Source organism: Acyrthosiphon pisum, chromosome A3, assembly GCF_005508785.2.
Source record: "Acyrthosiphon pisum isolate AL4f chromosome A3, pea_aphid_22Mar2018_4r6ur, whole genome shotgun sequence".
Lineage (NCBI taxonomy): Eukaryota > Metazoa > Arthropoda > Insecta > Hemiptera > Aphididae > Acyrthosiphon > Acyrthosiphon pisum.
The window spans coordinates 8,385,332-8,399,812 of NC_042496.1; the positions used below are offsets into that span (position 1 = coordinate 8,385,332).

At 28.3% G+C, this 14,481-nt stretch overlaps 1 protein-coding gene across 5 annotated transcripts in view; it reads right to left on the bottom strand.

Moving 5' to 3' along the window:
* The window catches only part of LOC100166731 (dystrophin, isoforms A/C/F/G/H), a 62,325-nt gene that overhangs the window by 3,444 nt on the left and 44,400 nt on the right, over positions 1-14,481 (bottom strand). For all 5 annotated transcript variants that reach the window (XM_029491770.1, XM_029491771.1, XM_029491769.1 and 2 more), the window contains exons 52-61: positions 10,325-10,497; positions 9,373-9,517; positions 9,159-9,282; positions 3,742-3,905; positions 1,289-1,414; positions 1,104-1,234; positions 838-1,032; positions 646-782; positions 373-577; positions 23-293 (exon numbers count right to left, since the gene is read on the bottom strand). In XM_029491770.1, coding sequence (XP_029347630.1) covers positions 23-293; positions 373-577; positions 646-782; positions 838-1,032; positions 1,104-1,234; positions 1,289-1,414; positions 3,742-3,905; positions 9,159-9,282; positions 9,373-9,517; positions 10,325-10,497 — 1,671 coding nt within the window. The remainder of the gene's footprint in view (positions 1-22; positions 294-372; positions 578-645; positions 783-837; positions 1,033-1,103; positions 1,235-1,288; positions 1,415-3,741; positions 3,906-9,158; positions 9,283-9,372; positions 9,518-10,324; positions 10,498-14,481) is intronic.

Genomic DNA, 14,481 nt, shown 5'->3' on the forward strand with positions numbered 1-14,481 from the left:
GATGTGTATTAAATATACTCACTTCAATAACAGTTTTATCTTTACCAGCTTTTTGGAAACAGCTTCGAACAGATGGTTCAATATTAGAACCACCAAATGATGCTACCTCACCCAATTGGCGTGGTAATTGAATGCAATCATGCAATAAAAGACCTAATTTGCGTTGATCTACCTGTCTATTTGGATCAGCTATTAATCTGAATAAATAACGATATTTTTCTTCTAAATGTCCTTTACACAATAATACCAGACCAACTTTAAATGACAATACACGGATTTGACCTGTGCGTTGGCTAAGAAAAAAAAATTAACAACAAATTGAATAAAATATTGTTTAGGGTAGTATAATAGAATTATAAATGTATCTTTTACCTGTCATAAACATTTAATAGCCAGTTCAACGATAAATCAAGGCAGAGTGGAACATGTACTAAAGAAGGATGTTGAGATGCTAGTGTATCAAAAATAGATCCTAGAATGGTTAACATTTCTGATACGGTTATTAATTTGTCATTTTGAGCACGTAGACCATGGTTATCAAATGCTTCTAAGGCGGCTTCCAAAGTCAACAAATCAACTAAAAAAAGAGACAAGAATTTTGAAACACATTTTTTTTTTCTGACCATCATAAATAATAACACTTACGAGACATGCGTTTTTGGACAGTTCGTAATTTCATAGCAGTTCTGTAGGCGGAGAATCTTACATCATTAAATTCTGACAGAGAAGACATTAGTTCCATCATTTTTGGATGGTCCCAATTTGTAGATTCACATTTGTGACTAAATTGAATTAAATTAGTCTTATATCCAAAAATAAATTAAGAAAAATACTCACTTGATATAATAAGGAACTTTATTTGGAGTTATTTCACGTTTCCACGGAGGTTCCACTGATCCACTCAACAATAAAGAAGTGGATGCCTCACTATGACTGGCAGGCGAAGTTCCATTACTATTGCTAATTGTGTTTTTCCCAGTATCACGAATTTGTTTATACCTATCATCCATAGCTAATTGTAAGACTTTCCATCTAATAAATAAAATAAACATATATTTATTAAAATTAATATACCAAATATTACTAACACTAAGTTAAATTACCTGTTATTTATGTCCTGTAACATATTTTTATTGGATACACTTATTGTTACATTGTTTGATGCAAGTATACTAGCTTGATCATTAACTTCCTCCAATAACCGTTGTACAGGATTTAATCTATCTCCAAATTGCTGTAAAATAAATCGATATATTAATTGGTACATTTTTTTAATCCAATGATTTACCCTTAGCTCTTGGAGACCTTTTGTGGAGTCACCAGTGTTCGATGCTGGCCATGATTTATACATAGCCTCAACACTAGCTAATTTTGATGTACAGTCCTCCAAGCCTTTCTGGAAAACTTGCATTTTCTAGAAGAAATGTAGAAATTATAAAAATACATCAAATCACTATTTGACCTGTTTAGTCAAATGAACAAAATAATTGATTGGCTATTGGATTTGGCTGCTATACTAGCAACACATGGCTATTGTACAAAAATAGTTTATTACCCAGTTCTGAGGACTATGTCTATACGTAATGTATATTAAATACATACATAAATTGAGGTAAATATTCTATTTTTATTAGTTTTAAGTGCTTTGATCAATTACTTTATACATAAATAGAATTAAAATTAACAACTATTACATAAAAATAAATACTTTAGGTAAGAATATAATTTATACTATGTATGAATTAAAAAATGAGTCTAATATGAAATTTATTTGTGTACAAACCAGACGAAAAAGCCCAGGCTGCTTTTCTGGGTTAAACCCACTAATTTTTTTTGAAAAAACCCATAAAACCCAGGTTACTTTTCTGGATAAAATGGAAGTTCACTTTTATTTTTTTTTAACTTGTGTTAATTTTCAGAAAAAATTACGTTATAGGTATTATTTATTTTTCTAATTAAAATATTAAATTGATTTGAAAAAAACTAAATAATTATTTTTTTAATTAGGTAGGTACAATTTAAAGAATAAAATAGAAAAAATTACACACTAATGGTCAATAGAAATCTTTTATTTTTAATAAAAAATTCCGATTTTTATTTTTTTCGGATGGGTTTTTTCAGAAAAAACACGATAAAACCACCCATTATTACTTATACATTAAAACCCATTGGGTTTTTGGGTTTTTTGGGGTTTCATTTGAAAAAACCCGAAAAAATCCGGGTTTTTGCCAACCCCGGTACAAACCCATAAAAATAAACATAAAAAATTATCATAAAAAAACTTGGAAACATAACTATGATTCAGCGGCGAATTTAGGAATTGCTTTGCCCCCCACACATCCCCTTTGAGGTTTTCTATACTTACTCATCACATAATGTCATAAGCGCAAATAGGGGGACTTTAGGGGCTAAGCCCCCTAAAGATGTCCATAGCCCTCCCAAATATTTCCTACATTTTGTTTCAAGCTTATTCAATATTATCAAAGTAAGGCCCTATTAGCCCTATTAGCTCCCCCCCCCCAAATCTCAAACGCTATTTGCGCCTATGCATACTGTACAGCTTACACAACATTTAATACCAATTATTAGTCATTAATTTTAGTGGATAACAATAACATAATACTATCAATATTATTGATTATTTTTCATTAGATTTGAGATAAATTTCAATTTTTAATTTACACTCAAAAAATACCTATTCTTAGAGAATAAACTCTTTAATAATTACCATCCTACTATCACCACCTATGTCAAATAACACAATAATAAATTTAGTACAAAAATAATAGTATCATAAATATCTATTTTAATATAACAAATAATAATAATTACATACTCATCTTTCATTACTTTATACTTATAATACAAAATCAAGTTTTCTTTGTTTTATTGCCAGTTCATCAATTACATAATTGATACTTATAGGTAGGTTGTAGTTATTGTGTTACTTATAGGTAGATTTTAATGTTTTACGTTTAAATGTAAATAATATATCACGTTATGTTATACAAATAAAATTACTATCAGCTCAATCAAATCATTTTTCGTCTAAAAATACCAATGTCGTTTTCCATACAAATAAGACAAGAATGCCGATTTTCGATACTCAATAGACTGATTAGTGATTACGTGTAATATACTATTATAAGACAATACCATAATTTAATATAATATTGATTTTGGTATTTTAGTCTTAATATACCTTGTTTTTAATTTACAAATTTACAACTGTACAGTACTACAGCCGTGTCTATAGCTGGTACGACGAGTGCAACCCGTATATTATACAAAAAACGCACTATTTAGGACATTGCGGAGTTTCAGTGGCGTAATAATAACAGTCTATTAATAACCTTATAATTGATTGATTTTTTTCTTCCCGTATTTACAAAAATTAAAATACATAGTGAATACTAAAAAGATTGACGATTCAGTGTCTATATATGTATACTTGAATCCTTTGATAATAACAAAAAAAAATACCGATGGGGGTATTGATCCCTCAAATCCCCCCCCCCCGTAAATAGGCCACTGCTATGATTCAAGTTTGATTGGTTCACCCCGAAAAGTTGTAAAATTATAGCTTAAGCTCAATAAATGAAATAGGGAGCCATATTCGTTGAGTGACAATTTAAAAAAATTATTTTAAGTTTTTATTGATGTAAACTTTTACCATAGAAGTTAATTTTATGATCAAAAAATATTGTCGTAAGACTAAAATGCAAAAAAAAAACACCATACCTTGATCGAGTCATTAAGACTTCGTTGCCACTGATCAGAACGTTGAAGTAAAGAGTTCCATTGTTCAGATACACGCAAAACTTCACGTTTCAAACTTATTGTTAAATCGCGAGCTTGTTCTTCAGCACTACGATATCCTCTAGAATCTCCAGTGTTATTGATTTCTAAAAACAAATCAATTTAATTTGATTACAGTTATATTAAATTTAGATTTATTATTTTACACAATTATAAAAAAAATTGTAAAAAAAAATAAATATAAATGGTAGCAAAATATTAACTTAATTTTAAATATACTCTGTCCCAAAGTAGAACACATAGATCTGCGCACTTGTTTGACCACCCCACGGCCACTACTCTTGCCATTATTATTTTTATATTTATTATATTTTACAGGCTGAGTACTTTTATACATGGGTAGAAATATACAGTTTGTATTTACATTTATAACATATACATAATAGATAACGATAATAGTTCGGAAATAGAACAATAGAAAACAGAAATTAAAGTTATACAAAAAAAAAAAAAATTGAGGCAAGACATTATTCTTCTAAGTGGCTCATTTGCAAAATAATTAGTGGTGGTATGCAGGTAAAAAGGAGCAGTGGCTAGTGGATCGGGTTTAGCGCTGAGGTACCTTAAAACAAATTAATAAGATAATATTGCAGAAGAATCTACTTTGCCATTATGTGGGAGATGCACGCGAAAAACTTTGTAATTGTGTTCATAACTATTTTATTTTAAGATTTATTTAAAAAATATATATATTTGTTAACATTTTTATATGACATATCTCTACTATAGTAAATTACAATAGTACAACAGTAGTATAATCTGTAACTAATGATAATATTATTTAAATAAACATTAATAAAAAAAAGGTGGGCAAGTGGGTGCCGCTCCGCGCTACAATAGTTTAACAAGTGGATCACTGTAATAGGCGGTGTTATACAAATTATTACAAATTATATTTATCGACATTCATAGAAAAAAAATAAAAAAAATTTAAAACTAAAAATGTTCGTTAGCAGTTCAAAACAAATCAAAATATTTTGAAATTTTAACGTGCATAGAAAATACTTATATAAACGACCAGTGAAAATTGTATGTATCTACGGTAATTTGTCTTAAGTAGCCCCCATTAGCCCCATCCTGGTTACGCCACTGTCATAGTATATGAACTGAGACAAGATGTTACCAAAAGTGTATGTTTTGTAAGGACCGAGCGATAATGTGGTATAGATTTAAGTATAAATAATAATTGTTATATTAAAATAAAATAAGAATAAAAAAATGTAATCACGGCAAATGTAATGCTACTATGCAGAGATCTATGCAACAATCAGATTATTCTACGAAAACAATTTCATGAAATAAAAATGTTTACGCGTCATGCAAGTAGGTTATATAATATGAATATAAGATGTAACCAAAAATGTATGTTTTGTAAGGACCGTAGAATAGATTTTAGTGTCTGGCTGTGCTGAGGATACGAGTGATATGTGCGCCCAGTACTTTTGGGGATTTCCACTTTACCGCCCGGCATTTTTTGGGATTTTCATTTTACCGGCCAACACTACGGGGATTCCCACTTTACCACCAGCTGGATCGAAAAAGGTCGCTTCCATCGTTATCGGAAACTAAACTTTCAGTGTAGGCGTGAGAAAAAAATCTTTATTATGCAAAAGGCCCTTATCTGATATATTTGAAATGTGTATGCCAAGTCTGCAATAACAGATACTTTATGGAAAAGTATTTACATTCTGTTGCTGGGGGCTGCACAGTTATGTGACTTTAATAAGCACCTTTAATATTACACCTGTAGGGTAAAAACCTACTAAAGCCGCTCGCTTCAATCGAAATCATTAATCTTGACAAAACATCTAACAACGTGTTGGAAACTATACAATTTAACCATAAAAAAAGTACAAAATCAATCAGGTACTCTTGAATATTTTTTAACTTCTAAATAGAAATTCAATTTATTAATCGAATTAGAACTAATTCAATATCTACTCTCAAATATAACAATTTATTATTAGTTAAAAATAATATATTATTATTTATTACGTAATTTCATCGAATACGATAAGTGGATGATTACTGATAATTGTGATAAAAAAAACAGCTGAATGTTGATATTACATTTATAATCGTTCCAAGTTATTGAAAATTTCAAAATACATTTTACAATTATGGCAATTATTAGATATTTAGGTACTTTATAATTGAAAGGGCCAGGGGGGTTGAAATTTGTATCCTATTTTTTTTTTGGTGGGGGGAGGTGGCTTGAGGAGACTAGTCGTAATATTCGTTAAGCCAATTAACAAATTTAATAGATATTTAATCCAGGGACCAGGTTTATAAATGATATGTTTATCATCACTCATCATTAATACAATTCCCCATATAAAGAAAAATGTATAGAACTAGATGAAGCGAAGAAAAATAATTAAAGATAGGGAAATAACATGAAAACAAACGAAATAATGGGTCATCAAGGCTTCAATGGATGCAACTGCAAAAATAAGCTTTTAATGCAGTTTAAAATGAATCACCCACCAACAATAAATCATTTTTAAATAGTACCTATAGTAAAACAATTAATAACAATCAATATTATTAGAGATTTATCATAATTTACGATTTACCGCCAGTTTTGTTAAATTACGTCAATAACCGGTGAGGCGGTGAAAGATGTAAATTTGAGTTCAAAATGTGTTTTTTTACAACATTTACCTGCATAATCAAATCAATTTGGTAAATTACATCATTCACCGTAACCGACAATAAAAATAAGTAAATTAATGTAATAGTATTTACGTGGTAGTTTCTGATCTAGCTAAATAATAAAATAATATTAATATTATAGTCTAATCAAGTATTTTATTTCACGGTAATTAAAGTTCATTTACAATAGTGCTCAAATTAATAATCAATATCAATTGTGGTTATCAAATGTAAAACCATTGTGTGGTGAGTGTGTCAGACGAATGCAAGCGTAGTGTAAATTCAATAACAATAATCATAATAATAATATTGCTCTTGAATAACAATAGATTACGTTAAAATATGTAGTTTTATAAATAGCTGATTAAACTTCATAATATTTAATTCATTAACATTGTGTGTTTTAATTTTTATTCAATACAAATAGTACCAGCTTGTAATATATTTGTAAAATGTCAATGGTTTTAAATGTACTTATGTATATTTTGTACTTTGTAGTAGGTACCTATATAGTTAGGTAATGCTCATTATGGCGTTATAATATATACGTTTGATTAATATTTTTTTTTTTAAATACACTATTTTACAATATTATAAGCGTTATACTTAGTAGGATTTTTCGCGAGGAGTGCAGAAAATTTTTTTTTAAAGATAACCCTTCCTCGAATATTTTTTAGTTCGCAATTTATATTTAAAAAATAGACGTTAAGTTGGTTGTATATGTATTATAGTTTTAGATTCTGAGCAGAGTTATCGAATATATTGATTTTACAATGATTTGAGTTTTTTATTTTTGTGTCTGAAGACACTCTTCTACTAAATAAAATGTTATGATCATCAACCTAGAGGAAGGTTTCTGATAGCAAATTGGATCTAGTACATATTCGTACATTAAAACCTATACTGTACAGCAGAGAGATACCTATTTTGTTATTTATTATACCTGTATTTAAAACTTATAATACTGCGAAATTTCCATACTACGAAGTTTCGTGGGAAATTAAACATAGGTAAACGTAGTATAGAAAATTTTGTTAAATGGAAGTTCGTTATACGCATAGGCGCAACTACAGACATTTATATGGGGTGGGGGCTAAAATTGTATCAGCAGCACGAACCCTGATAATTAATATTTTGAGCAAAAATATTATTAAAAAACTGGCGGAGCTACGGTTAAAACTAGTAGGGGGCATAGCCGCCCCAAGTCCCCCCCTAATTGTGCCTATGGTTGTACTGACGTTTTCGAAAATCGAAGCATTTTTCGTGATCACTGACACAAAAATAAGATAAATAATAAAAACACATCATTGTAAAATCTCAATATATTCATCGCTCAGAATCTAAAATATTTATATTTATATATTACTATTTATTATTTACTATTTAGCATTATTAAGTTTTAAGAAGATCAAGTGGCCTTGAACTCCATGAACCACACGGGTTTATCATATATTCATTAGTAGGTTATGTTTTTTTTTTTAAATATATTAAAATTATTTATATAAAAACTTGATATTTGAAATTATGTATTAATTTAAGGATACAAAAGTATTAACATGTCTTATAGTACAACTAGCTATAGCGGCAGTTATTACTAAATGATAATTACACAATTTATAAATATGAAAATTATTTTTTTTTTTGTAAATTATGTTAAACAAGTTACTGTTGGCTATATTTTTATGATTGTGGCAACACTATCGTACGGACCTACCAGAACTCTGCCTGTTTTCTACGGGACGCGATGTACTGCTCCGTGGGCATGCGACTGCTGCAGTCCCTCCGTAGACCTATAGTTTATAGGTTTTTTTACCTATAAAAGCCTAACTTTTACTGTTTTTCTGTTATCGCTAGGCCCCAGGACGACGATTATATTGTTTAATTTATTAATACATCTTTCGAGTGTTGAACCAATTAATTTGTTACTCAATTCGTCCTGACATACGTATTCTTGTATGGAGTTTTTTTTCACAAGTCATATAACTTATGAACTTTGTATTACGATTTCAAGTTTTTTCATCAAGTAAAAATTATTTATGGTAATAATTGAAAAACTAAAAAAATTGAAAATTAAAGAATATGTTAATAGATTTTGTCAAAATTTTTTTATTTCCCGATGCGTTTGAAAACTATAGTGAATTTTCAATTTTTATCTTTCGAATGCACCAACTTAGATTCACTTTCAAATTAGTAAAGATTCTGAAGTGACTGAAGTAGAAAATTGGAGCATTTGTACTGCCCTAAAAGTTGATGACAGACAGAAAAAAATCATTGTAAAATCAATACATTCTTTCGCTACGATCAGGATCTAAAATCCTTATAATATTTTTTACTCTTTTTGTAGTGGTATTTATAAATATTGAAATGTTCTACTTTTTTAAATGTTTTTTTCGATTTATTTATGATAACATTTTTGTTTTGAATAAAAAAAGCTTGAATAATTGAATAAAAGGTTTCAGTGTAAGTAATATAAGCTGACAAACAGACCGTCTAAACTCATACAATCGTTTTTTATTATAAGTAGGTACTACGATTTATCATTGAATTCAAATTTAACACATATTTAAAGTGGTTACTCAATGACGAGGTACATTCAACCCCTAAAGCATATAGCGATATCCTTAGTTTTTTTTACTTAGATATTTTATTTTAAAGTAGTATTTTTTATAACATTTTATTCTTACCTTCATTTTTTACGGCAGATGCAATTTGGGATTCATTGTTAATGTATTGACGACCGCTACGTAGGTTAGAATCAATAACTGGCCTCTTCTCTTCCAGTTGCCTACGGAACCCTCTATGATCATCCTATAATACATCCAAATTTTATTATACATAGGTAATACATAGTTGTATTATATTTTCTTCTAAAACAAAATGTGAATAATTGTAGGTTACCTGTTGCTTTTGTAGCGTGACCAAATCGTTGCCTAAAGGACCAAAACTTGAAATTTCTGTGTCCTTTTTAATTACCCATTCAACTAGCTCTCTCAGGGATAGTAAAAGAGTATTCCAATGCTCCGTATTATTCTCTAATCGATTTCTAAAATAAAGATGTATGACATTATAATATATGAAGTATTACAAATTAAATTTTACAAATGTCCTTAAACGCGTATAAGCATGTAACATTTTAACAAACGAGGGTCATAGCGAGTATTCATAATATATACCTATATAGAGTATATTATATCTATACGTATATGGTATATACAAGAAGTGCAGATTACCTTCATGTAAAATTAAAAAAAATACTCTTTAAAATTACTATCGGAGTTTTATGACCAACCAAAAATTTCTAACAAAAACCAATTGCAAACGTTGATAATTTTATGAGCTTAACTTAGTACCCATAACGCGAATAAATCATTCAAAAGGTCACACTACTCCTGACACGTCACGTATTAAAAGGGGGAAACTAAATATGATCAAAGTCCAACGGGATTGCTTCAATATCACAGGTTCAGTGCTATATGAGCTTCTTGGGAATTATAAATTACAATCATATAATATAAATGAAAGTTAACAGGGTGTACATATCCCTCGGGGCACAAGTAAAATGACAGGTTCCAATTACCCCTACCCAAAAAAGGCATACATATTATACAGTTCAAAATTTATTATTTTTAAAGGTTAAATATATTATTGCACTTTTTAACTACAAAGTAATATATATATATATTGTATAATATACACTACATAATTCACAGTTATTTAGTTTTTTTTTTAAATTTAAAACATCGAAATATTACAATTACTGTATATAGATAATATATATATGTATGTTTAAACTTTAAAGACCCTCGGCAACTTAGGCCATTATTAAAATATTATAAATGTTAATAGGTACCTTATAGTCACAGAACGATTTTTCAATTGGTTCCAACGTTGATTCATTTCTTCTAACCGTCTTTGAAGCATTACCGCATCTTCTTGCGACGACAGACTTCCTAGAAGTTTTCTTCCACTAGTATCAAGCGAGTTTAATGATTGACTTTTTGTTTCCATTTCTTGCTGTAGTTCCTGTTGATAAAATAAATGAGTTAGTTTTATATAAAATAAATAACATGTTTTCTGCTAGTCGTTTGTCATAGAATACTTTTTAAAATGTCTGAATTACTGCAAACGGTTTCTACAAAATAACCATAAGTGAAATATGTATGATCCTACGTAGGTTTATAGATCATCTAAATGATTTGTGCATCCGATGATTTTCTAATTTAATATTAATGGGATATAACATCTGGCGGATAAAGTGTAAATAATATAAACTACAGTTAATTGAGAATGCATTATGTAATTGGATTATAGACTGTAATGATTGCGTTACGAGAGAAAGAGCAATGCATCTGTTAAATTCCTCATCTTCATTAAAATTGTCGTCGTGCCATATATATATATATACCCGAGGGGAAGATATTTTACCAGTAATAGTGGAATATAAGTTGTTTTCAGATATGAACGTTTTAATTTTTACACGGATCGCGAAGCCAATCGAATAAACATCAATTTATTATGTCGATCACGCAGAAAATATAAACTAGCGGGTGGTAAAGGAAACAAGCCACAAAATAGGCCTAATTAAATTTTAACGCGTCGTTGCTGCTACAGCTATAGTATAGTATTCTCACGAGAGCCATAATACAAGACCATAAGGTTCCTCGCAAATCCTTTCTATGCAAACATTTTCTCTTGTTATGTACGCCAGTAATTTTTCATTATTTTTATTTGTAGTTTTATGTCCAACAAACACATACGACATGTTAAATTATGAAATTTGTGTTAACATCAAAATATTCTTTGTGCTAACAGCGACAAAAAAACAAGATTATATAATATAATATAAATCGTAGACCGTAGAATGTATCATAAGCAGAGCAAATAAAAAAAAAAAAACTCCTCAAAGATTTTATTTTTGGTAGGTAGCTGTAGGTAGCTGTATGTAAAGTTTACGGTATTTTTCCACGTTGACTGTAGACACATATAGATTGTGTGTGAGACTGGACTCAAATTGAGTTAAGTGTAATAAAATCATGTAGACGAGTTAAAAATGTTAATTAAAATAAAAATTACCTACATTTATAATTGGTTTGCAAAAAGTAAATAAAAATAATGAAATTACTTCTCAAACTTAGCTGGGAAGTATTTAAACTCGGTTTATTAACGTTCGTTTGCAATAATTGTGATTATACCGATTACAGTTATATCAGTTTGGTTTTACCTTCGACAGGTACCTATACTATATTACAGCTTTTTATACGAATAATTATTAAAACAATAATATCAATAAAACAAATTATTATAGGTTTAACAGTTGTAATTTTGATTCAATAAACCATTTGCATCATTATCAATAAGTTAAATATTTGACATTAAGACATAATATTTATTATTTAAAAATATAGGTTTATTATATTACGCATATATTTATATTAGAAATTCATTAAGGTTAAACTAAAAAAACCTAATGAAGATCTATTATTTGCAATCAAAATAACTCTGAAATTGAATAACGATCCCCGATTCAATACTAATTTATATAAAATGTATTTCCATGTTAATACCCAATAGTTAGTATATATACACATCAGATTATTAATATTTACTTTATTTACTTTAATAACCACTAAACTCGTTACTTAAATATGGGACTAATATTATTAACTTAAATTAAATTATAATAACAACCTATTGATTTTTTTACTTATATATATATTTTCTTTTTTTTTATCTTTCATATTAATTTTTATACTATTTTAATTACTTAGGATATTAGTACTTCAATTTCACCATAAGAGGTTTTCCTCAGTGGTGAGTTGGGCCATTATCCTCGACAATTTTGTTTAAACTACTGTTATGCAATTGCATATGGCCAATAAACTAATATTATATATTATGTATTAAATTCAAATAATTTTTCAAAACAAATAGGTCATAACTTTTAAGAGTTATGCATTGCAATTTTCTACAGTTTACACAGGTACCTAATTAAAAAAAAATCATAGTATTATTTCTTACTAGTTACTATAAGAACTTTATAATAATGAATTACTAACAGTACATTTTTATAAATCATATAATATTTACAAAATGATTAACTAATACAATCCATACATATCATTAATAAAGAATCCAATAGAAAAATTCCAATAGAAAAGTAAATTAGGAATTTGCGCACAAATTAACCAGATTTGTTAATGTTAAATAGTATTTGGAAAAAATAGCAATATACCTAATAGAACCAGACATCGAAATATTATTAAAAAAAAAACAGTATTGATAAAAACCTGATATTAAATAGTAAATATCAAAGATATGAATGACGGCATTTGTATAGAATTTATACAAAAATAATAATGTAATACAAAAAATGTCTAATATATTTTTTAAATATCAACAAAAATAGTCAAACTACCAAATTTTAATATAAAATAATACCCCACATGCTTTTAAAACGCACCCAATACCCGAATTCAAAAATATTTCGGTAGTCTGTACCCAAAATACTAAAAAGGGTATGAATCCAAATTCATCATACAATAAAATGTATTATTTTGGGTGCAAAGGTCTGAAATTAATTGATTTTTTCAACACTCATCTCAGATATTCTAATAGAAAAGCGTTAAATTATTATAGATAATAGAAAAAAGTTAAAGAAATAACTGAAAGAGTATTCACAGATGTGCTAAACACCAAAATTATAATAAAGCTTATCTTGCAAACACAACCTTTTATAATGAAACACCGTAAAATCCCGTTCATTGTATGTAAAAAAGAACGTTTAATACGGGAGTTTAAAACAATGAGGTCAGATGCTCTTGTTGAGAGACCTCTTGTTCGCTTCTGGCATTGATTAAAAAAAATTCAACGTACAATTATAGAAAAACGCAGAGACAAGCGAACACAAGCTCAAAGTGCATTGTTTTATAGAATTGGGCTCGTATATTTTCCCCTATGCACCGTACAGTATATACTATAGACTATAGTATTATAATATGTATGTGGACTATACACTTCCGAAGCACTTCAACAGATATTAAGTCAATGCTGAAATGTTTTACTTTGAGAATTATACTTTTATTGACCTACGAATAATTTTTAATTTACCCCCAAATATACCTATATAGTGAGAGAGATGCGAATAATAATAAATATCATATTATAATATGAAATCATATTTAACCCACTCAATGAAAAACCGTGTCAAGTATTATTGAATATTCCAATTAATGCATTAATACGAAATTTTAAAAAATTACGAAAGCTATAATAAGCATTTTGGAATACTAAAATTATTTACATAATATATATTATATACCTAATGCACATATAGGACCTATTATTATTATTATTAAGAACGAAATACGTATAACTTGCAGGCTTACACTCGTATAATATAACAATAACAAAATAATCAATCACGATAATCCCGTGATATCCCGTGTATCAATCATTTTGATTCCTATGTCTAAGTCTAATATAACAAGAGGATTTCAATCAGATTTGACAATATTATGGTGCTGTTCAAATATTTTTTGTAACGTTTCAAGACAGAATAATAAAGTTCATACTAAATAGAATTTTTTTTAGCATTATACCAAAATGTAACAAATACGTTTGAAGTATAAGTTTTTTTTTGTTGCAAAATCGAAAATACAGTTCCAATGAAAGATAGATGCAGTATAATACTGAATACATATTACCTATGATGAATTTAAAACATATGTATTTTAATGTGCATACCTTTTTGTAAATAAAAAAAAAATCTAACCCTCAGGTTATTTATGGTTTAAGACAGATCTATGTGAATAAATTATGAAATGTATCCAATCACTACTCTCCAATGTTACCGTAATAATTAGGTTAGTACCTAATAAGCCATAAGTAATAACTTATGGTGACAAATTGATGAGTATAAATAATTATACAAGCTTGGTTTTTTTTATTCAAACACATAATATATAATACCTATATAGTATATATATATCATATATAAATCTGAACGCT